Raw genomic sequence first — 25074 nt, forward strand, 5'->3', positions numbered from 1 at the left:
AATTTGCTTCGTGTTCTGCAGGGGTATTTGCTTTCATTCCTCTTTTATCTTGGCACAGCTGTACCAAGATAAAAGAGGAATGAAACCCCAATGTAGTGATTTCCAAATAAATATGCACTTGAAGTTCAATGGGTATCTGTAGATCAGATGACTTTGTAAGGCATGATGAAGGAATTCTAGAATGAGGAAAAGAAATGTGTTGTTTACCTCGATCATTTCTTTCCCCTCTTCTTTTACAGAGCCCGGCATATTACAGTTGCCCAATGAATATTTTGTTCACTGGCTTAATAAAGGGTTAGCAAATACTTACTATATTGACATATTAAACTTGTCCTAATCTGAAGACCTCAGGGCCTATCCTATTTTGAATATTACATGGATGTGTAGAAAATTGCTGCAATGTATATATATAAAATACTAAGGCGATAAACTATCAGAGGTAGAAACCAGCTAGCCTAGTCTTTCCCCATTATAGGTAATAAAACTGAAGCCAAAATAGATGGGGAGAATGTCTGCAGAGCTGGTTGGTACCAGATGTGAAAGCAAGGCCTCTATCCCCTCCTTCAGGAGTAGCTCTTTCTGTTCTATCCTATTCTAAAGCCTGAAGCAGTGGTTCTCAACCTTCCTAATGCCATGACCCTTTAATACAGTTCCGGTGGGTCGTGACCCACAGGTTGAGAACCACTGGCCTAAAGTCTCAAAGGTAGCTAAAGAGGACCCAAGTAAGGTGGATAATTTTTTTCTCAATTGCAGACACCCTCTCTCTTGCACATGAGTCTAGAATAGCACCAAAAAGCAATAGCCTGAAAGTTAAAAGAAAAAAAAATGCTGAAGTTTCTCTTCCTCACCCCAAACCGCCACCAGCTTCTCTTCTGCCAGGGCCAAATCATTCCTGTGTGATCACTGGGAAAAATTTTTGCCTCTCTGATTCTTACTCATCTCTTATATATACACAAGAAAGAGATTAACTTAGATCAGTGTTTTCTACTCTACTTTCCTTCCTGCCTTATTTCTATTTGTTAGCAGCATAAACTTAAAAAAAAAAATCTTCAATAGGTGCTTGCTTCGGCAGCACATATACTGAAATTGGAACAATACAGAAAAGATTAGCATGACGCCTGTGCAAGGATGACACACAAATTCATGAAGCATTCCATATTTGTAGGACAAAATAAAAACAAATTTCCACTGGTCCTCGGGTGAGCTGAGGGTTTTTGCAAGGAAAAAAAAAATCTTCTGCAGAATTCCAGAATATAAAATACATAAAGCCCAGATCCTCTGGTTAAAGTCAGACCAGTAGCAGAAATGGTCACAGAATCTCGCCTGCTCCAACTTGGCCACCTTCAAGGGTCTTTCTTACTCCCTCATTCTGAGATTCTAGGTTTCACTAGTAACCATTCCAAGGAAAGGAAAAGGGCAGACTCACATGTAAGTCCTTAAACGGCATTTCAGTTAGAAGGCCAGGAGCAGATGCTTGGAGAAAGAACTAAACCGCTGTGCTAGCACCGGAGCACAGGTCTTGGCCAAAGAGATGGTGTTTAAATGTAGTCAGTTAGTTTGGCTGCCATGGGAAGGGCTTCATGGGCTTTAAGTGGAGGCCAGTCCTTTCCCAGATACCATTGGTTCTCTTTAGGTTGTGGGGTATTTGCCCCGCAGAGCACTATGGACTGTGTGGCTAGCTGCCTGGGCTCAGACATAAAGATGCCAGTTTTGTTAGGGCAGGACTGATTTCCATCATTCATTGTTTCTGCTTCCATTGTATTCTGGGTCCCTGGTCTGGTTCCCAGAAGATATCCCTGAAGTCAGTGATATCCAAGACCAGTTTTCATTTCTAAAATATGTAACAACTTTGGGTAACAGCAGTTACATTCATAAAGTACCAGGTATTTTACAAAACCTCTTTGAGTTACTGTACAAGTTGGAAGTAGGACTAAATGAGTAAAAAAGAGAGAGAGACTCTTTAGGAAACAATGGTACAGTCCAAAGTAGAATGGATGTCCTAGAAAGGTATAAAGTCCTCGCCTCTGGAAGTGTGAAGCAAAAGGTGGAGGGTGAAATAAAGAGAAAGATGAAAGGAGACAGAAAGGGCCTCCTGCATATTTTATTTCATACTATCCTCATAGCAGCCCTCAAAGGGAACCATCCTTAAATTCAGTTTCAGATGAGTAAGTGGAATTTTGGAGAAGTAGCTTGCCAAACATCACGTGAAGAGTTCGTGGCAAGGCTGGGATTTGAAGTAAGGTTGTCCAGCACCCAGATGCTCAGTCCTCAACACCAACTGCTTCTATAAAGACATGAAAAATGGATGGCAATGGAAAAAAACCCTTTTGATGGGCCTCATGTTTCAAAAGATCTCTGTGTCGTGAGTTTAAAAGACAAATAATCTTTTGCTATTTGACTAGGATCAGAATTCCCTCGTGTGTTTTGTCTTTGATTTATCCAAGAGCCAACCTGAAAAGACAAAGCCTATCTGGGTGTCTGAGAGGAGGGACACACAGGAACAGAAGGAAGTGGACATTGTGTAGACCCACAGGACACCGCAGTTTCTTCGGGGGATTTGTGAAGGATGATGGTCACACCCTGTTTAGGTTGGCAGCTCTTCAACTTGCATCCAGATGAGAAAAATCTGCTGCAGTTTCCTTCTCCACCCCAAACCCCACCAGCTTCTCTTCTGCCAGGGCCGGAGTCTCCCACAGTGAAGTGCAACTAATTATATACCCCTCCTTGACTTCTCAGCTCTTGGCATCATGCCTACATTCTTGGGGTCTCTCTAAGACTTCATGTTGGAGAAAGATTATGATGATCAACCCAGTAGCTTGTAATTAAATCTTTTTAGGGAAAAAAAAACCCAAGCCCAAACCCAACAAACCTCTGTTTTTTTCACTTCTCCTTATTTACAGAGTGAAGGGTGTAAGGATACCACGCTAGAAGATTGAGGTGGTTTACAATTCTTGCCTCCTTCCTTCAGAAAGGATTCTCTTTTTCTTTGACACTACTTGAAACAGTTTCCAGAGAATCAGTGAAGCCTCTTTTCATGCCATGTCCAACCCCAGGTAATTTTTTTTTTTATTTTGGTCAGTTTTGGACTGTCACAATTATTTGCCTTTCAACTTTCCCCAATTACATCCCTCCTCCTTGCCCTGCAGGATGGACCTCCCTGAAGTGTACAACCAATCAGGGCATTCCTTGCTCAAAAGTGTTCATTCTTTTCTTGTTTGCTGATGGCCCTGTCACATTCAAGTTTCTTATCCTAATCTTCGGATTCCTCACCACCTAGTGATGCTGAGTGAAGGTGGCATGGAACTCAGAGGAAAAATACGACCCAAGGGCCACTAAATATGGTCATAAGGGAGAAAGATGTGGTCTTTCCAGCAATGTTTTAACAGAATAGTGTGGTGGAACTCATCAACCTCAGATGGGGCCGGCTGGAATGGGGACCAAAAGGGATCTGAGTAAGGCCAGGTGCTGAGGAAAGTGACCAGGCAGTTTAGCAGTGAAAGAAGAGAAGGGAATGGAAAAATAGGCACAGTAGCTGGCGATGTCCAGGGAAGGAACTCTGGACATTGGGGAACCTGGAACAGGTGTTGACACTGAAGCAAAGGCCACAGAGAGGGTCCCTCTGAGGCAGTGGTTCTCAGCCTTGGCCACTCACAGAACATTGTTAGGGCCAGAATTTAAGCCAGCGCCTCCAACCACGGTAGGACAAGTCTGCTTGAGTCCTGTCTTAGCAGTAACAGGAAGAACAAGGGACCCAGAATCTGGACGAGACAGGCTTAAAGTGAGAAGTGGACAAAATTATAGGAGTTTATACTTTCGTTTAAAGCTCATCATGTCTGTTTTTGTAAATAGCTGTTTTAGCTCATTAAAAATAACTTAAAATTGTATTCATTTATTTTGCTGGATCCAGAGTAAATGGGAAAAGAATGTTCTCTGAAATATATTCTCAATCTTAGAATAGATCTATAAACTAGCATGCTAAAACCTAGTAAACAGTAGCCCAGCCACATCTGTGAAGTGTCTGAGGCCCTCCACATACAGTGCCTGTTTTCTATTCTTTGAAGAGACTCTGATCCTTTGATTCTGCTTGGAGTAACAGGAGGAGAGGAGGCTTTTGGGGGAAGCCACAATGCTGCGGTATCCCTGGCTGAGGGAGCCTACCCTAACTAAGCCTTTCTTTAAAAAGCCTCTGAGACCAGGAGTGTGGGCAAACACGCCGCCCTGGGGAATCGTGCACCCTATGGACTCCTGGGTTGTAACATCCAGCTGTGTCTGAAGATAGACCTGAAAGTGATCCAGAGCTGATGTGACTTGGGAAAAGTATAACCACCATGAACTTGATCTTAAAATTAGAGGCATTTTGCTGGCAGGACTCGATTTTAAGAAGAGGCAGCTATGGTTGTAGACAGGCAGTTAGGCTGATGAATGTTCACTGCAGAGGGCTGCCCAGTGACCCCAGAGGGTCCCAGATGGTGGAAAAGGCCTTGTCTATGGGAGGCCATAAAAAAGCCAGACAAATAGGGGACACTTCAGTCTGGGTAGGTAAGAGGTGAGAGGGGAAGAGAGGAGAGGGCAGCAATAGGTTATAAAGTATCTCTTTATTTTACCAATTCATTAGTGTTGAAAATCTAAAATTAGTCTTGAAATTCTCTGCCTCACCTGGCAGAGAGAAAACAAACAGGCTGTACCTGTGGGTTCAGACAATCAGCTTTAAAGCATCCACACCCAGCTGGGAACGTCAAGAAACGCCTCTTACATGTATCAATTCTGAAGACCGAATCTGAAGCTCAGTAATGCAGAAAATCCACTTCTGGCCTGACTTGACTTCACTGTGACCATTTCGTTGTTCTGTGTGTTCTCAAGCCAGCATGTGTTCAGCCCCCTCTGTTTCATGGCACGGTGCCTGGGGTGGCGGCAATCGGAAAGATAAATCAGATGTCTCAAGGTTGATGCCCCTCTGTGTTTCCAGGCTGCACGCTGTCCTGACGTATATGCCCCACCAACTTCCAACTCTCCACCACCCCAGGTGAGACTCTGTCTCAAAAAAATAAATAAAATAAAATCTCAACAACTCAAACTTCTCCCCTTACCCAAACTTCCTGTTTGTCTATTCTGAAACTCCCAGGGAATCTTGTCTTCGTTGTAATGCCTTCTTGTTTCTCACACTCTCTCAAAAACCTAAACCCATTACCCGGGCCCTAAGTAATTCCCCCCACCATCCTTCAGCACTCTCTTCTTTTCTAGTGCTATCTGTAGCTTAGGCTGCTGATGGGCTTAGCGATTTATTATAAATGTGGCCTCTCATTCCATAAAGACATTCACTGCACAAAATCTGTTCTGAGCCTCTTGTTGATCCCCTATAATATTCTTTGCAGCCACCCCAAGATCAACTTCCTTGATGTCCTCAGCTGAATGTGACTTCTCCTTCTTTTGAACTCTCACAGCGCGTACTTGTTATACCCGCATGGCACTCAGCGCTTTCTGACTCAGAAAGTTGTGTTTATTCCTGGGCACTCATGCTCAAGGGTGAGAGCGCCAACCCCATGCACCTGGGGTGGCAGGTTTGAACCTGGCCCAGGGCTGCTAAACAGACAATAAATAAACGTTTTCTTTTTTTTTTTTTTTTTTTTTTGAGACAGAGCCTCAAGCTGTCCCCCTGGGTAGAGTGCCGTGGCATTACAGCTCACAGCAACCTCCAACTCCTGGGCTCAAGCGAGTCTCCTGCCTCCGCCTCCCAAGTAGCTGGGACCACAGGCGCCCGCCACAACGCCTGGCTATTTTTTGGTTGCAGCCGTCATTGTTGTTTGGCGGGTCCGGGCTGGGGATTCGAACCCGCCACCTTAGGTGTACGTGGCTGGCGCCTTAGCCCGTTGAGCTATAGGCGCCGAGCCAAATAAACGTTTTCTATGACTGGGTGGGGTGGCTCACGCCTGTAATCCTAGCACTCTGGGAGGCTGAGGTGGTGGATAGCTTGAGCTCATGAGTTTAAGACTAGCCTGACCAAAAGTGAGACACCCCCCCCCATCTCTACTAAAAATAGACAAACTAAGGCAAGAGGATCACTTGAACCCAAGAGTTGGAGGTTGCTGTGAGTACTCTACTCAGGGCACCAGCTTAAGACTTTGTCTCCAAAAAAAAAGTTGTATCTATTCATGTAATTTCTCTTTAATACCTCTTAGGGTTGAACTTCTCATTCATCTTTGTATTTCAGTGACTTGCACAGTGGCTGGCATTGAATAGATACCCTGTGTCTGTTTCCTGAATTGAACAGGACAACCTTTCTACAAAGAGACTTTAAAAGAAAAAAATAGCTTCATGGGGATATCAGCTGAAAAGTTTGGAGGGAATAGTTTTACAGAGAAGTATAGTAGAATGTGGAATGAGAGTTTTTAGTTTTCCTTTGGTGCGTAATGAATTGACACAAGTTTAGTAGCTTAAAGCAACAGATCTGTTTGGAGGGAACAGTGTTACAGAGAAGTATAGTAATACATGGAATGAGAGCTGTTAGTTTTCCCATGGTGTGTAATGAATTGATACAAGTTTAGTAGCTTAAGGCAACAGGCCTGTGTTGCCTCACAGTTCTGTAGGTCATCAGGTCAGCACCGCTTAGCTGTGCTCTCTGCTTATGGTCATCCTCCAGAACAGGGTAAAACAGGATCCTGAGGCTGCATTGTTCTTCCCGTTCTTCAAGCAAAATATCCTCCCTTCCTGCATCTTGTGAAGTAGGGAAGGAGGATAATTTAATGTCCTTTTTGCAGATGAGAAGTACCAGATTGAAGTTGCTGGGAAAGAGCTTGTAGCCTTGCTCAAGGAGGAATTTTTCTTGTGGTTAAAATTTTCTTTTATTCAAAGATAAAAGGGACCGATGAAGAGATTGTAAACCCTAGAGACAAAGAGAATTTCTGGGGACAGAGATGGATGTATTCAGCCTCTCTCAGACATGTATGACAATATTTATAGGGACAATCTCATTGGGAGTGTAGGAAAAAGAATATCCTGTTTGGACCATGGGGGTGAAGATTACCACTCTGTGTCCTTGGATGACGCTGCTGTGCATGCACGTCTGGCCCCACGTCTGCTGCTCTTTTGTTAGGTCAACTTCAGCAAGTGCAGGCTGAGCTTCTCTTTCCTTGCCCATGATACGTGCAGCTCATGGTCAAGCCATCATGGAGACCAAGTGGTCATGGATATAAACTTTACAGATTTGCACACATGAAAGTCAGTGTTCTCACTAAAACAAGTCACACCTCCACCTTTGTCTGTGTTAATGTTTCTGTCACTGCAGAATCTTGGAATGGGCCTCCCTCTACTGGTTCATGAAAATCCAACAAGATTTCACATTCTCATGTCTCATCGTAGCAGATACACCAGCCAGCTATAGAATTTTATTCCACTTGGCATGCCACTTCATACTCATTGGGCAGTTTGGTTTCTTCATGGACAATTCCAATAGCTGATTTCTTCTCAGGTCTGTTGCTACGACAATACATGTGACTCAGACTGGCATAAGTCAAGCCATATTTTAAATGCACGAAGAGAAATGGCTATTTCAAGGACACCGATAATGAATCTCTTCATTTCTACTTTTGACTCAAGGGGCTGCCCCTTTCTTCTCCTTCCTTCTTCATTTGGCTCAGTTCTGCCCCAAGAACATGGAACTACTCAGCAGTTGTGTTGTCAACAAAGGATGTATTTGAACCATGCTACAGCACAGCACGTGGGGGAACAGCTGGAAGCCTGGCAGTATTGGCCAATCAAGGCGCTGCCAGAGCTTGAGGTCTGAGGGGGCACAGGGCTGCACAAAGGACACACAGGAAATGGGGTTTGGGTAGTTTGCTAGGTTTCTTAGTTTAAGGGTATTTTCTTCTGTTGGTATGGGAAATAATTTTTTTTTTAATGGTCTACTACTCAGGAAGTGGAATGAGTTGATTTTTCAATTCAATTTTTGACTTGATTTATTTGACTTGATTTTTCAATTCATTTTTTCTTAGGACCTTTCATTCCACAGCTTGCTTCCTTTTTCCAAATCTGTAAGCAAAATCCACCCCAGAAATGGTGCCTTCCTGACCATGTGGTCCTGTATATCTCCACTCCTCTTACTTTTTTTTTTTTTAAACCCTGTTATGCTTTCGTATACTTCACAGAGCATGAAATTCACCTACTTGAAGTGTAAAATTCAGTGGCTTTTAGTATATTCACCAAGTTTTGCAACCATGACCACAATCTAACTTTTGAACATTCCATCAAAAGATGCCCCATACCCATTAACGGTCACTCTCTGTTCCTCTTCACCCAGACATCCGGAGGGAAACCACTAATCTTTCTGTTTCTGTAGATCTGTCTTCCTGAAGATTTCTGGCTTTGAAATGTAATAATACTACACACACACACACACACACACACACACAGTGGCCATACATAAAGTTCGTGTGCAATTTGCGCACAAACTTCGGGGCCACAGTGTATATACTATACATAAATGTATACTGCCCCTTGGGAATGGCTCTTTCACTTAGCACGATGTTTTCCAGGTTCATTCGCGTTGTAGCTCAGATAACCAGATAAGATCCCTCTGTGTGGACATACCAAGTCTCTTCCCGTGGATTCTTCATTTTCCAGTGCTCTGAGTCTCAGATCTCTGACCTACTTTCAGTACTTCCTCTTCTCTTTCCAGGGGAGACTTAATCTGTGCTTCTCTAAAAGAAGTCCCAATGGCCTTCCCTTCTTTTAGGATAATTCCAAAAGCTGATTGCTTTTCAGGTCTGTTGATACGTCCTGTTCCCCCACCACCCCCCACCCCGTTGATTCTCAGTTTTGGAGGCTTGACTGTATGTTTGTATTTTTTTTTCCCTACAATAAACTGTTTTGTTTGTTTTCTGGAACATAATCTGTGGGAACACTGAGGGGACAGCCCTGTGTGCTTCTGTGCATGTCACCTTCCAGATTACCTCAATCTTGGTCTTCTGACCTGCCACCATCCATGCAGTCTGCACCGCAGAAGTTCTGGGTCTTTAGCCCAAGCAACTCTCCCCAAGGCGAAAGCCAATTTTGACACTTGCTCACTTCTCTTGTTTTCTGGTTTCACTTCATTTAAGGACTTAGTTTATTTCTCATTTTTAGTAAGTGGAAATGCACATTTAAGATGAGTTTATTTCTCATCCAGCATTCCAGTTGTTTTAGATAGGATTGTCTACATATATATAATTCACCATACTGCCAGATGCATAAATCCTTAGTAAACGCTATTCTCTTATTCTTTTAACCATATTTTCAATCTTTCTTCTTTTCCTTAAAACATATTCATAGTCTATTTCATATTTTCATTGAGATAATCACTGTTCCTGAAGTCTTTATGGGTTTGACGTTCCCATGCCTTCTCAGTTGTCGCCAATAAGGTCTGGATTCCTTGTGCACTTTGAGATTTGTGTGACCTAATTTTCTTTAGAAGGTTATTTAGAATAATTGTTTGAGTCTGGCCTTAAACATTCTCTCTTAAGAATCTTAAGAGAGGGGCTCGGCGCCTATAGCTCAACTGGCTAAGGCGTCAGCCATGTACACCTAAGGTGGCGGGTTCGAATCCCCAGCCCGGACCCGCCAAACAACAATGACGGCTGCAACCAAAAAATAGCCGGGCGTTGTGGCGGGCGCCTGTGGTCCCAGCTACTTGGGAGGCGGAGGCAGGAGACTCGCTTGAGCCCAGGAGTTGGAGGTTGCTGTGAGCGTGATGCCATGGCACTCTACCCAGGGGGACAGCTTGAGGCTCTGTCTAAAAAAAAAAAAAAAAAGAATCTTAAGAGAGGGGCGGTGCCCATGGCTCAGTGAGTAGGACACTAGCCACAGACACTGAGGCTGGTTGGTTTGAACCAAGCCCAGGCCTGATAATAAACAATGACAACCAGGGTGGCACCTGTGGCTCAGTGAGTAGGGCGCCAGCTCCATATACCGAGGGTGGCAGTTTCAAACCCGGCCCTGGACAAACTGCAACAAAAAATAGCTGAGCGTTGTGGTGGGCACCTGTGGTCCCAGCTACTTAGGTGGGTGAGGCAAGAGAATATCCTGAGCCCAGGAGTTAGAGGTTGCTGTGAGCTGTGATGTCACAGTACTCTACCCAGGGCAACATAGTGAGACTCTGTCTCAAACAAACAAACAAAAAAACAACAACTGCAACCAAAAAAAAGCCAGGCATTGTGGCAGGCACCTGTAGTCCCAGCCATTTGGAACTACAAGAGAATTGCCTAAGCCCGGGAATTGGAGGTTGCTGTGAGCTGTGATGCCACAGTACTCTACCAAGGGCAACATAATGAGACTCTGTCTCCAAAAAAAAAAAAAAAAATACATGTTACAGGAAAACATGAAGGAAATAATAGGAAAATAAATAACACATGAAAAAAATATACCAGAAAAATGTTGCTCGGGTCAGATGGAAAATTCTGATAAAACATTGTGAAATCACAGTACTCACTTCAAAAAGAGATTAAGGAGAAAAAGGAAAATCTTTGATTCTCTCAGCCTTCATGCTGAGCATCGAAAAATGTAAACTGTGCTATGTGACCATACCCCTTGATGGAAGGTGGCTGAATAAATTCATACTACCTGTACAGTTCAAAGAATTTTAGTTGGTAATTTATTTTAAAGTAGTCCCAGGTTAGAAGTATCCTCAAGTACCAGTCAGACACAAATTGTTCTTAATTTCCTCCTTAGTTTTGGAGTTCTAGTCCACTGACCTCTCATGCAAATGTCTGCTTGTCCTTGCAGAGTCTCGGACAGCTCCAGTCTTTGTCTCCCTTTCCCCAAATCCCATGTGTTTGTCAAAACACAAGTCTGGTATCCCAAATGTGGGATACCATTTGCGGATTCCCCCAGATATGAAAGACATCTTCAGAGTTGCCTTTACTCTCAGGATTCCTCAAGCTCAGAAGTTTGAGGCTGCAGTGAGCCACTCTCCTCCAGCCTGGACAACAGAGTGAGACTTTATCTTAAAAAAATAAAATAAAAAACCAGAAATGTAACTTTTCCAATATATTTTATAGTCCAAATGTTTACTTCTTTCCTTTATATTTGAGCTCTCCAAGGGGAGGATAGTACCATTGTAATCCCTAAGTTCATTCATATATAAACTGTTGATGTTTAGTTCTTAGCATAAAATCCTAAAAACCATTTCTAGGCCAAACTCCCCAGGGAATATTTCCTTGGCAGAGAAGTTAGGTAAACATCTAAAGTGACACTTCTCTTCAAATCCTCACCTCCATCAGCTGGAATTTGCCAGGGTTCCCCAAGGGTTGAAGCATGGGACACAGTGGTCATTATACCACTTGTGATGTGGTGTATGACAAAGAACCTTGGACTTATGCTTAGTCCTACAGTCTGAAGTTCTGAAACTTACAGGTCAAATACTGAAAAACTGAAGGTTGCCACTTCATAAAAATTGATGTATTAACTGCTCTTGTGGGTTCACTGCAGGAAAAGAACATCAACAGTCAAAACTCAAAGAAGCCACAGCATTTTCATGACACTGAGCCAGTCCTGGAGTTAGATGAGTCACTTGCAATCCTGCCAGAGCATCAATGAGATTAAATAATGTTAAATGCATTCCCCTTGTATTGTCTAGAAAACCAGTCAGCAGGGTCACTATGCTAGCAGACCCTTAATTAACAGTGGCAATAGGAAAACACTCTCTTCTTCTTACACCTCTTAAGGGCCTCTTTGATTTCCTTGTTTCTCAGACTATAAATCAAAGGATTCAACATGGGAATCACCACTGTATAGAAGACTGATGCCATTTTGTCATACCCCAAAGAATTATCAGAGCTGGGGTGCATGTAGACGAAGAGTCCTGATCCAAAAAAGAAAGTCACTGCTGCCAAGTGAGAAGTACAGGTGTTGAAGGCCTTGGACCTGCCCTCAGCTGAGCTGATCTTCAGGATGGCAGCAATGATATAACCATAAGATATCATGATAACCAATATGGATATGAGTCCAAAGATCACTGCTATCACAAACTTGATGACCTGTAGAAAAAAGGTTTCAGAGCAGGATAGGACTAATAATTGAGGCAGGTCACAGAAGAAGTGGTTGATAACATTTGGCCCACAGAAGTTGAGCTGAAGTAAAGCACACAGTTGGATCAATGAACCAAAGACACCAGTTATATAGGCTCCAATCACCAGGTGCACACAGAGGGTGGGGGACATGATGACTGTGTAGAGCAGAGGGTTACAAATGGCAGCATATCGATCATAAGCCATGGCTGCCAGAAGACAGCACTCCGTGAGACCCAGGCTGGAGAAGAAGAAGTACTGCATGGTGCACCCCATAAAGGAGATGGATTTGGCCTTCTGGAAGACATCTGAGAGCATTTTAGGTGTTGTGGAGGTGACATAGCAGAAATCTAAGAAAGATAAGTTGCTAAGGAAGAAGTACATGGGTGTATGTAAGTAGGAGTCCATCCTAATCAGGAGGATGAGGCCCAGGTTCCAGGCCACCGTCAAGAGGTAAGTCCCCAGGAATACTGCAAAGAGACCAACCTTGACCCTAGGGAAATCTGAGAATCCCAAAAGGATAAATTTGGTGACTATTGTAACATTCCTTCCTCCAGCCATTATCTTGAAGTTTCTTAAGCCTGCAAAGGAAGATTTTGGGGTTAACAATTAAATATTTTAATATTATTAAACTTCCTTGTTTTGAATATAGTTTCATGTTTGGGGACAAAAAAATTATCCATATTTAAAGTAATTTAACAATATAAAATTCATAAAAATTATTTTTAAAAGCATTAGAAATCCCATTTCCCAACTACTCTTAATATATTGGGTTCTTTTTTATAATTCTTTTTCAGATATATATGATTATAATTTATAACCTTAAGATATCATGATAACCAATACAGATAGGAGTCCAAAGAGGCCCTTAAGAGGTGTAAGAAGAGGGTGTTTTCCCATTGCCACTGTTAATAATACATATATATACATATATACACCCACATGCACAGATGTCATCAAACTGTTAAATTTAATGACATTGATTATAAAAGTTGATACTAATTTATACTAAAATCAAGATTTTATGATAATATCCCTTGCTATCCTGTTATTAATATAGCTCACAATTAATTAGTGTTTTCCTTTGACAATCTTACAAGTAAAAAATTATTTCCTTGTTTTTACTTTGCATTTACTTTACTGATTTGCTCAAATATATCTTTTGTCCATTTGTCCAGTAATTTGACTATTACTTATTTGTAGAAACTCTTTATATATAAAGGACAATAACTCTTTCCCCCTCATACATGAGAATTCTTTTCCAAGTTTTTATCATTTTATTATTATTATTTATGTTGTATTTTGTTGTACAGATTTCTTTTCTTTTAGATAATCAGGTTTTTTTTATATCCATGTTCTGTGTCTTTAATCTTATACTAAAGAGATTTCTTTAAACAATCCAGTAAAACTCTTTTCTATATTTTCTTTTTTTCCTTTTACATTTTATATTTACATTTAAAGTTTATGGGACATTTTAATGGAAATTGTGAGGTATTTATCTGGATTATGTTGATTTTATTTTTTCAAATGAATCACCACTTGTCCTAGCACAATTAATTGAATGATTTCTCTCTTGATTAAAGTAATCGTCATGATAAAGTTGTTTGTAAATTTCTTATTCAGCCAAATTTTTATTATGTCAGTTCATGCATCATATATCCAGTCCCGCAGCATGTTTTTTAATTACTTATAATCATATTTTATTAATAAATTATACAACATTTTGACAACTGGTAAACATCTTCTCCTTTTTCTTCTATAAGATTTTCGATGGTTCTTATATTTATGCCCACAAAGAATTTTTAAAGTAAACTCCAAAGTAAATATTACAGAATTTTTATTGCATTGTAGTTTTCATTAATTTGGGGAGAAATAAATAAATAAAGTAAAATTTTCTTTTTGTTCAGCTTTACTTTAAATTACTAAGGAGATCATATTAAAACTTTTATAGGTATTGAAATACCAAGACTTTCAAACTTGATGGCAGCACCCAAGTCTGGTTACACAGACTGTAGGTTCCAAACTCTGCCCCTGCTTTGCTATAATTTCTTTGTGCCTTCACATTGCTCATCTGTAAGCTACTCTCGTTGTATTAATGGGAGCAGTAAACATGATAGGTAAACACACGGAAAGAAGAGTTATCTGGCAGTCTATGACATCATTAATGTGATTTTAACATCCAAAAAAGAGTATTATTTAACTACCTGAAAAGAGAAAATTTTATTAAGGCACCTGAAAAAAGCTACAAGCCCCAGACCATATTTATACAGTAAGATCTAAATCATGTGATATAGGGTGGTACCTGTGGCTCAAAGGAGTAGGGCACTGGCCCCATACACCAGAGGTGGCAGGTTCAAACCCAGCCCTGGCCAAAAACTGCAAAAAAATAAACAAAATAAATAAAATCATGTGATATATATGCTTAGAAAACTTTTGGTAAAGATAAGAAGATTACATCAGCTGAAATTACAACTATATTTCAGGAAATTAAAAGATCTTTGGAAACACTAATTCTAGGGCATTTCCACAGTACATTTTGTCATGCCTGTCCTCAAGATACGTGTGTTCTGGAAACTCTGAAGCTCCAAGATTACTTCAGAGATTGTAGAAAATGCTTTCAGTGAAACTGATTTTATTTTGATCCTTTTGTATTATTGATCTTTTTAAAATGAAAAGCCTTTTTTAATGAAAAGGTAGAAACCAAGTAAAAGGCACATTATATTAGACTCCTTCTAATGCATTGATGAACAAGAGAAAATGAATGTTAGGTGGTGATGATGATGAAAACACCCAGTAGTAGAGGAAGGTCACTTAACTGGAAAAACAAAATAGAGGGGATATTCCACACTGATTCTGGGAGTTATTTTTTTAGTTTATTGTCCTTTTTTATCTGCTTTACTTCCTATTGTCCATTCAAGACCACACACGCAACAACCAGAATCACTGGCCGTGATTAGAAATAAGATACCTGGAATGCAGAATGAATGTTGCAGCTCTACTTTCCTTCAAACACATGAAATGGATCAGCTGGCCCAGCAACCTGCTGCAGTCCAGTCACTGGTCATGTCCAAGTGATGACCTCAGAGCGGTAAGCAGATGGAACCTTTTCAAGGACCAACTTAACTTGTTTTACTGTGGAAATGTACTGCAGACACAATGCTTTCTGAACCCCTTATAAAAATAAAATTTGTGTAAAAATAAATGTAGAAGTTTTTAAATGAAGGCAGGTGAGTAGCTGCTCAACATGGAAACATCATTTCTAAACTTTTGCACAACAAACAGCAGCAACAACTTATTCACGTTTATAACCCCAAGGTCCAGTATAAAGTACCAGGAGCCCTTTAACAGTCAGCGAAGAAACGAACGATCATGCTCCTATTCTTATTTTCTTTCTCTCTTACTATAGTAAAATGTTACATATTTTCTAAATAAAATTGTATACTACATGAGCTAAGCGGTTTACGTTTATTTTTCTTTGATAATGAAGCCAAAATTAAATCACAATCTGTGAGTCACAGAAAATGTTGCACTGCTGTTCAGCAAATATTATGATGTTTGTGGAATATTTAACATCTTCCAGGCACCAAGAAAGACCATTATTTGGCAACCAATGGAGGGAAGATTAAATAAGTATTTCAAATGGCTTTTGGGGCAATTCATTATTTCTCTTCAAACATCTTCAGGAAGGAAGACAAAGGAAATAGATGATTTAATATGAAGAGAGAAATACAGAAGGTATAAAGGAAAGCATATTTTCTTGCCTGCTCTGAAAAGCTTTACCTGTTATTGAATTTGGAACTCCATCTTCTACACCTGTGCATTTTTCTAGTACAGTTAAAATCTCATTATTCTTATTTTGCTTTTATCAGTTTTCTCATTAGATTTTAAGTTGTACTTTCAGCCAAGGATGAATATTTTTAAAATAACACCTACTAGGGCAGATGCAGTGGCTCACACCTGTAATCCTAGCACTCCAGGAGGCTGAGGAGCAAGGATCCCCTGAATTCAGGAGTTCAAGAGCAGCCTGAGCAAGACCAAGACCCCTGTCTCTACTAAAAATAGAAAAATTAGCCAGGTGTGGTAGGTACCTGTAAATCCAGCTATTCAGAAGACTGAGGCAGGAGGATGATGGCTTGAGCCCAGGACTTTGATGTTGCGATGAGCTAGGCTGAAGTCACTATACTGTAGCCTGTGTAACAAAGTAAGACTCTGTCTCAAAATAAAAATTTTATTTAAAAAAAAAAAACAGCTAAAACATGTTTTAGTATCTATTGCTGTGTAAAAACTCAACTCAAATTTATTTGCTTAAAACATCAATGATTTGTCATTTCTCATTCTCACGGTTGAGTAGATAGTTCATAAGCTGGCCTCACTTGGGCCCCTTTTGTGATTGTATTCTACTGGTGACCAGAATGGGGCTGGATGATCCAAGATAACCTCAGTAACTTGTTGGGGCCCTTTCCTGGGATGGCTGGAATGGTTGACATAGCTGAGATTCTCTCTTCATGTAGAATTCTATTCTCAAATCTTCTAAGTATGATCTCAGGATTCCAAGAAAGTGAGCCCTAATATAGCAGGTGCTTATCTGGCAACTGCTTCCATCACAGTTGCTGATGTTTCATTCGCCAAATTAAGTTGCATAGCCGAGCAAATAATACCTAATAGGCCTAGTGCAGTGGCTCACACCTGTAATCCTAGCACTCTGATTACATGGAAGAGGAAGGGGACTAAACAACAACATGGACACAGGGAGCTGTGATTCACTGCTGTACATTAATGTCACAATGTACAAGCCACACCCAGGTTTAGTTCAGTGGCTGAACTGGACAATGTATCAAATAAATACTTACGGAGTTGTAATTTATTCAATTATTTCTTCTGAAACAGTGCGGAGACCATATTTGCTCTCTGTAAAAAGAATTACCTTTTTTGAATAAATAGTTAAAATGTGTCTTTAATCAGAAAGGGAAAAGAGGAGATGTTTCTAAAATGGATAGAGCCCGATTAATTGGTAGCTCTTGGCTCCTAAAATGGAAAGGTTCCAACATTTTTTACTGTTTAGGTCTAAAATGAGATTGAGTATACCAACATGTGATAGAGTCAGTTGATAATGTACTAGCAACATTTGGGGAAACACTGTGGAGTTTTTTTAATACTCCCTTCTGTATATAATTGATCTAAGCCATCATCTACAATCTAAATCAGTTAGCAAAAAGGTGACCACGCAGCAATCTCCATTTCACATGCCACATTCACTTTGCTTCAAATGCAAATACAGAAGCAACCAAAGCTAAAGAGTTAACTAGTGAGTTGAAATACATTAATATAATAATTAATTACCATAATAAATTTCATAATTATCAAAAGCTCATAATTGGTCATAAGCACCAAATTATACCTCATCGTAGATGTTCACCAAATAGAAACAATAACATATTTCTTCAGGATCCTGTTTGCAAAGATCTTTTTCTTTTTTTTTTTTTTTTTTGAGAAAGACCCCCAAGCTATCCCCCTGGGTAGAGTGCTGTGGCATCACAGCTCACAGCAACCTCCAACTCCTGGGCTCAAGTGAGTCTTCCACCTCAGCCTCCCAAGTAGTTGGGACCACAGGCGCCCACCACAACACCTGGCTATTTTTTGGTTGCAGTCATCATTATTGTTTGGCCGGCCTAGGCTGGATTCGAACCCTCCACCTTAGGTGTATGTGGCTGACACCCCAGCCACTTGAGCCACAGGGGCCAAGCCATGTTTTCGAAGATCTTAAAGATCACTTTTTGGCAATAAATAAGTCATAAAAATGTTCATATCTTTTGATGTGATAACTTTAGAGAAACATTTGTGGGAAAATATTCCAAAATATTTCAAGAAAATATCTTTACAGATAACTTCAGGCATAAATATATTTATTATACATAATTCTTGATATTTTATTACCCGCTTATTAGCTCCATCCTAATCACCATTTTTATTTTCCCAAATTCTTCTGATTTAAGTTTTCTCGCTGCATAATTGCTTATCTTATTTGCATAGATTGTTAATATATCATCATCATGATCATTATAGAAAACACTTACACAGATGTTTTATGTGGCAGGTGCTTCTAACGCTGACTAACTTTCTTTTTCCCAATGAGTAAGTGGAAGAGAAACTTCAATATGAAACTTTGAAAATACCCCGCAGTATTTATTTATAGAGCTAACATTTATTTAATACATACTGTATGCCAGGCACTAATCAAATATTTCATGTGGAAGTTAATTCATTTAATTCTTATACCAATAAGGGAGAAAGATGTGATAACACAAATAAATAAATTCTATAGTATAAGGTGATGTAAATGCTATGGCAAAAAGTCAAGTAGAGTAAGGGGAACAGGGAGTGCTGGGGAAGGGGGGGTCCAGTTGTGGTTTAAATAGGTGGTCAGTGAAGATCTCAGTGAGAAGTGACAGCTGACTGAGAACTTACACGAGCTGAGTGAGCTGTATAGCTGGTGGAAGAGCACCCCAAGCAGAATGAACAGCCTGTCCCAAGGCCCCGAAGCTGAGATTACTTGAGGTGTACAAAGATTGCAAGTGGGGTATAATAGAGTGAATAGGAGACAGAGACCAATGCAAAGACTATAGCTGAAACCCAAGAAAGAATTGATAGTGGCTTCATCAAAGAGTTTGCAGCCTCTCAGGGAAGAGACAACTCAACAAATAATTACCATGAAAGGAGGAGGTGTGTTAATAGTATGAGCATCAGAGTAAGTGTTTGATCTAAAGATCCCCAAGTACATGCTATTCAGGATGGTTTATTCATAGATGTGGGAAATAAAAAAGAGAGTTTACATTTTATACAGACAGCCTAACTTAATGACTTTCAAATCAGAAAGATGTGGCTTCGATCTCTGCTCTGCTACCTGGCTACTGATAAACAAGCTACTGAACTCCTCGAGGCCTCAGTTGTCTTATTTGTGAAAGAGTCACAATGCTAATAATGTTCTTTTTTTTTTTTTTTAGTGTCTGCCACATGATATGCTTACAAATGGTCTTTTCTGTAATTATTTCACAACACTGTAATCTACTTGATGACTAATACTGATTCCTGAAAGATGTCCATTCTTCTTTCATCTCCACCCTGAGCCTCAACCTCGAGAATGTGCTCATTTATGGAGAGATGTGACCAGATGTCAAGAACTCCTCCTGAACTGAAAAGCAATTCTCAAAAAACTGAAATAAACATGAGCCTCAGACTAGAAGTGGAAGAACCCAGTCTGAGGCTGGGTTCAACAGCACTACCCGACCCTGACTAACTTATACTTTGGGAACTTCAATTTCTTCACTTGAGAAATAGGAATGTAATGACTGCAGGGTAGTGGTAAGAGCAGCATGAGGTAACGCATGTGAAATGCCTTACACAATTTATGACACAGAGTAGGGATCTGTTCTATAATAGTTACTGATATTTTTTAATTGTCTAGGACAGAACAGGCTTTTCTAGAGATGTTCTATCATTTATCTTTACCATTATTGGGTCACCCCAGTGATTCAATTTAGGCCAAAACTCCAAGGAATTTTTATGTTAGACAGTAGAACCTCCATAGTTGGCTACCTCCCTACATTGACCACCTCCTTAAGTTGACCTAAGTTTCACAGGATGGACATGTACCACATGTCCAAATGTCCACATATGAGTACAGTGGGCCTAGGTACTTGTGTGGACCACTTCCATAAGTTGACCAGTTTGTTACAGTTCCTTGGGTGGCCATCTTACAGAGCTCTACTGTATCATTGTTCTGACACATGGACAGTATACAGTGATTTTCAGGATTTCCTGAAATTTGTATAATTTTTTTATATCCCTAGTTAAGCTTCCTCTTTTCTAACTATAAATATTGTGGTCCCAAGACAACAGCTCTGAATGCAGACATCAATGTGGTTGAATTTTCTATTTTATGATAAAATAATTATATGCGTTTTAAACTCACAAAGTGTGCTCAATAGCTACTTTAAACGAATTAGAAATTTTATTAGTTTGAGCAGGAAAACCTTATGTATCCACCAACATATATTATTTCTGCTCTCACTTCTACCACTGTTGGTTGGGTTTGGAAGTCTGGTAATTGCTAGGCATCCGCCCAGAATTAAATGTTGACAGTCAAAATTTTACAGCACCTTCAAAGGGTAAATAGGCTTCATAAAAACATTTTGAAACTGTGAAACTATTTGGCTAAAAATCCAACTAAGCTCATTTTTAATTAACTAAATCATTTTATTTTTCAACTAAGCTTTGTACTGTGTTTTAAAGAGCCATGGTAAAATTTATCGTGTGTGTATGTATATGTACATGCATACATACGTTACATGCATATGGCTCTTTAAATGAAGGCCACAGGTTCTCATTATTATTGTTATTCACAATTAAAATTACTTTTTAACAAACTTCTCTCAATGATTTTATCTTAGAGTAGAAATAAAATGCTATCTAAAACAGTCAAACAGTCACTGTCTTTCTCTCTCTCTCTGGTTCTTCTCCTGTGATAGACAATTAGAAATTAGAGATAATGTAAATAGTTGATTGAGACACCAGAAGGTTAATCTCAGTACGCAGGTATCTTAAGAAATAATGGCTGATCACAAAGTTCCCAGTTTCCTAAGAGTGTTAGGTGCACAGAAGGTTGTGGCTAACATTATTAAAGAAAATTTCCAAAGTAAAATGGTAAGCATGGGTCTTGAAGAAGGAAGACCTAAAAGGATGGTTAAAGATATAAGATGTCACTTCCTACATCAATCAGTACCCAACAGATCTGAAAAGCTATGGAGTTTGGGGTCTTGGGAGTGCACAGCTATTCTCAATAATGTTGATAGCAAATAAGAATGCATTTCATACAGGACAAGAATAATATAGAATAATTAAAATGCCAAGATTCTGTCTTTGGGTTAGAATTATTGTATTAATTAGATGTGGTAATAAAGCTTACCTTTTACTAATTTAAATTGTTCCTACTTATTGATTACTTGTTTTGTGCCAGGCAGAGTGCTCAACAATTTGAATATGGCCATCTCTCCGCATCCACAGGAGACTGGTTCCAGGTCCCCTTCCCCTCACCAAAATTCAGGAATGTTCAAGTCCCTGATGTAAAATGGTGTAGAATTTGCCTGTAACCTATACACATCCTTCTATATACACTTTAAATCATCTCTAGAATACTTACAACACCTCCACACCACTTCACATAGATTCAACAGATGGCACTCTGTGGGCAGCAACTTTGAGGTTTGCTTTTTGGAATTTTTTTCCCAGGATATTTTTGACCCACAGTTGGTTGAATCTGTGAGTGTAAAACCCACGAATACAGAGGGTGGACTGGACGCCATCTGATTTATTCTCACCTAATGTTGTGGACGTTGTTTCCACAATTGATAGAAGGAAAAACCTAAGGTGCAGGGAGGTTAAATAATCTGTCCAGGGTCAAGTAGCTAGTGAGTGGCTGTGCAGAGGTCCGTCCACTAAACACCAAAACTCGTCCTGTTAAGCACCATGCTCAGTGAATAGCAACTCTGAAATACTGGTTTAGTTACATCAACTGAGTTAATTATTACTTAATAAATACGGCTCTTGAAAAAGACATATTTAGAATATAACAGGTGAGGAAGGTAGAAAAAGAAATCACACCAAACTCTCCTTTATATAATGGCAAATTCCTAAATATAAGATAGGAATGTATAAGTTATACATTTAACTGCTTATTTTTGTTTCTGTTAAAATTCTCTATTGAGGGGAAACACGTTAATTCCAAGTTGAAAGGACCTGAGCTCTGAGCATGTTTGAGGCAAGGAGAGACTCTAGCTAGCCTGCAAATGGGATAATTCTGGAAGACACAGCTGTAGGGAGGAGAGGGGCTTCCAAATCAGGAGTGAGGCTGGTCAGACACCAACCTTGCGCTGCAGCCCCCAGCTGCCCATGCTACCGCTGACCACAGGTCTCACCCAGATGTTTGTGAGGAAGGGGGGCCACTGACCATTCTTAATTCCACTGAAGTCTGGGAAATCTAGCAGCATCCACTTCCCCCTCCAGGTCTAGACTCTTACTGTGCCCCAGATCCCCGGAAAATTCACTGAACACTTACTTCCAACTGTCCTCCAAAGGAACAGTCCTATAGGAGGATCTTTCTCCTCCAAATTCCACTTTGGCCGTACAACTTCCTGGCCCATCATGAGAGGTGTTTCCACCTGGGGTTCACTTAAATGCCTCCTTGGCTCCAAGGTGGGGAGAGGAGAGCTAATGAAGCTGGCCACGTGATTGTTCTCCAGTGTGACGACAGTAGACAGAGGCGAGAGATGTCCCCTGCCAATTCCCTTTCCCTTTACGGCTCCTTCAAGTTCAGAACACATTTTTAGACCAAGAAATTACTAGAATAATAATGTACTTTATATGTCATGTTAATCTAAGACTTTTTATTATGGATTGACTTTTTTATGTCTTTCTTGTTACACCTGGAATGTTATAATGTGCATATTTCATTCAACACGTCATACAGATTTAAATTATTCATAAACATCATCATAAACTTAAGTGTTATTAGTGATCTAATGTTCCACTTCAAATAATTTCCCTCTGTTGGTTTTTTCCCTTCCAAACTGCAACCAAAAGAAGAAAGAAGAAAGAAATGGGGACATGAAACCACATCCAGAAGGACTCCCTGCAGGTTCTCTCCTACGTGGAAAGAACTGGTGAAGACCAATTAATTAGACATGTCAGCAAGCTCAAAGAGGGTGCTGAACCCAGATTTCTCAACCTGGATGGAGAAGGAGAGTCCAGTGTTGCTTTGTTAACCTTTCCCTAAATGGTTGCTGAAATGTCTAAATGAGGTGATTAAGGGATTGGCCACAAGTCAGAGGGCTTCTTTGCCTCGTTTCTGGGGTGTTGGAGGGCACGGCTTACTTAGGCTGAGTCTCTCGACAGCTGCAAAGAGCAGAAGAGTCATTGCATCGGATCTGGGTGGCTGCAGCAGCTGCACGTGTATCTCAACAGTAGGAAGACGGGGACATTTAGTTTCTCAACCAAGTCCTAGGATGCTGATGCACAGAGCCCTCACTAAAAATTCCGTGCATTTTGAGCTGACTCTTCCATTTCTTGCTCCATTGCTGCCATGATGTTAGTATTTCTGAGGTTTTTTCTCCACTAAAAATTTATTTCTCTCCCCCCATCGGATTCCTCCTTCTCTCCTTTTCTCTCTTTCCCTTCCTCCTTTCTCTTCTTTCCATGTGGCAGCACCCAGCCTAAGCAGTTTAGTCCATACAGTTCATAGATCTAAGAAGAATTAGCCAGCCAATTCTTTCTTTCTTATCTTTTTTCCTCTTTAGCGATAGTCTATGGAAATGATGTGAACTCAGAATTATTCTTAGGAGGAATAACAGACCATGACATCATGGTCCATTGCTGTCAACTTCATGTAGGATATTTTCATGCCACAAATTGAAGAATAAAAAAGTTCAACCTCTGTTGTGCCTTTTTTTAGTTCCTATTTATTTATTTATATTTTGGGGGGCTAATATGAGGGCACATGCATTTAAGTTATATTACTTGTGTTTATAAGATCAAGTCCAAAGTCTGAGTTGTAGGTAGGTGAATCCTTCACACAGGAAATGTGCCACATATCCCTACATTGTACCCAACAGGTGAGAACTTACTAAGCTGCTCTTCTTCTTGAATTTAATTGTGTTTTTCTCTCATATGGGCCTATACTTGTTAGTTTACTATTTTTCGATTAGTACTCAGTACATGAGATGCTTGCTTTTCCATTCTTGAGATACTTTACTTTGGAGAATGTTCTCCAAATCCACCCAGGTAAATGCAAAAGATGCAAAGTTTCGATATTTTTATGGCTGAATAGTGTTCCATATACACCACACTTCATTAATCCATTCATGAGTTGATGGGCACCTGGGTTGTTTCCACATCTTTGCGATGATAAATTAAACTGCTATAAACATTCAAGTGCAGATGTTCTTATGGTAAAATGATTTATTTTCTTCTGGGTAGATATCTAGTATTGCAGGATCAAATGGGAGGTTTACTTCTAGTTCTTTGAGGGTTATCTATACTTTTCCAAAAAAAGATGTACTAGTTCGCAATCCCACCCACAGTGCATAACCTCTTAACATAATTTCTATTTTGAGCCTCCCTTCTATCTGACGGCAGAAACTTAACATAGTTTGCTTTTATTTGCTAATACTTCCAAGTAATGTCATACATTTCAAATTTTTCTTTTCCACTTGCTGAATATCTAAATCCATTAATAAGTATTTTCTTTTTCACTTGCTTCCTGGTATTAATTCTAAGCGCCAAAGCTTGTGGGGGTCTGCAGTTCTAGTGGAGATAGGGTTTCCAGTTTTCAGATCTGCATTTTCTCGCATCCCTTAGGATGTGCAGCTTTTCCCAGGGTTCTTGGCTGTATCTTTCTTTGACTATTGGCAACGAGCCAGTTACAGCCCTGTCCCCAGCAGATCCACTGAGCTGTCTGTGGTCCTGATGGTTCTCTGGTCATTAGTCCTCATACTCTTCTGACTCCTCCTGATCTGGCTCTGTCAATCCACCGGCCCTCTCCTTCCCCTCTTGAAGTATATGGGAAACTTTATGATCATCTTTCGTGCCATGATGTAGCCACAGAAAACCCAGGGTGACTTTCTCGAAGCCTTTCCCAGCCTAGGCATCTGTTGATATTCCTTTCATTATACTGTTGCCATGTTTATGCAGTAAATAGGATAATTCTAAGAACTGGCTGTTTTCCCATGCCTTAGAGAAGACCACCCTTGATGCCTGCTGCTTTGGACTCTCCAAATTTCCCTGAATTTAACCCAAAATGATTAGGGAGCAAAAGACAAGATTCTTAAACTAACATATCCAGACTTTCATGTTTTCATTCAACTCTTGGCTTCCTCTGCTCTACAGCAAGGAGGATCTCTGTTTGGTTTCATTAAGTTTGTCACTTAATAATGTGTAATCCTTTTCATCTTAACACTTGAACAAAAATGTTTAAACTAAAAGAAAAAAG

At 40.1% G+C, this 25074-nt stretch overlaps 1 protein-coding gene and 1 non-coding gene across 2 annotated transcripts; one reads left to right on the top strand and one right to left on the bottom strand.

Annotated features, from left to right (window-relative positions):
• The first annotated feature begins 1056 nt into the window (after window positions 1-1056).
• On the top strand, window positions 1057-1163 carry LOC111722009. Its single transcript, XR_002770976.1, has one exon. It is a non-coding gene; the product is annotated as a U6 spliceosomal RNA (small nuclear RNA).
• Window positions 1164-11645: 10482 nt separating this feature from the next.
• Window positions 11646-12596, bottom strand: LOC100946470 (olfactory receptor 1440-like). The gene has a single exon (XM_003801404.1). It carries the CDS (start codon window positions 12594-12596, stop codon window positions 11646-11648), a length of 951 nt encoding a protein of 316 aa, XP_003801452.1.
• Between the last annotated feature and the right edge of the window lie 12478 nt (window positions 12597-25074).

The sequence above is a fragment of the Otolemur garnettii genome, unplaced genomic scaffold (assembly GCF_000181295.1).
Source record: "Otolemur garnettii isolate 467f Iridium unplaced genomic scaffold, OtoGar3 scaffold00209, whole genome shotgun sequence".
In the NCBI taxonomy this organism is placed as follows: Eukaryota; Metazoa; Chordata; class Mammalia; order Primates; family Galagidae; genus Otolemur; species Otolemur garnettii.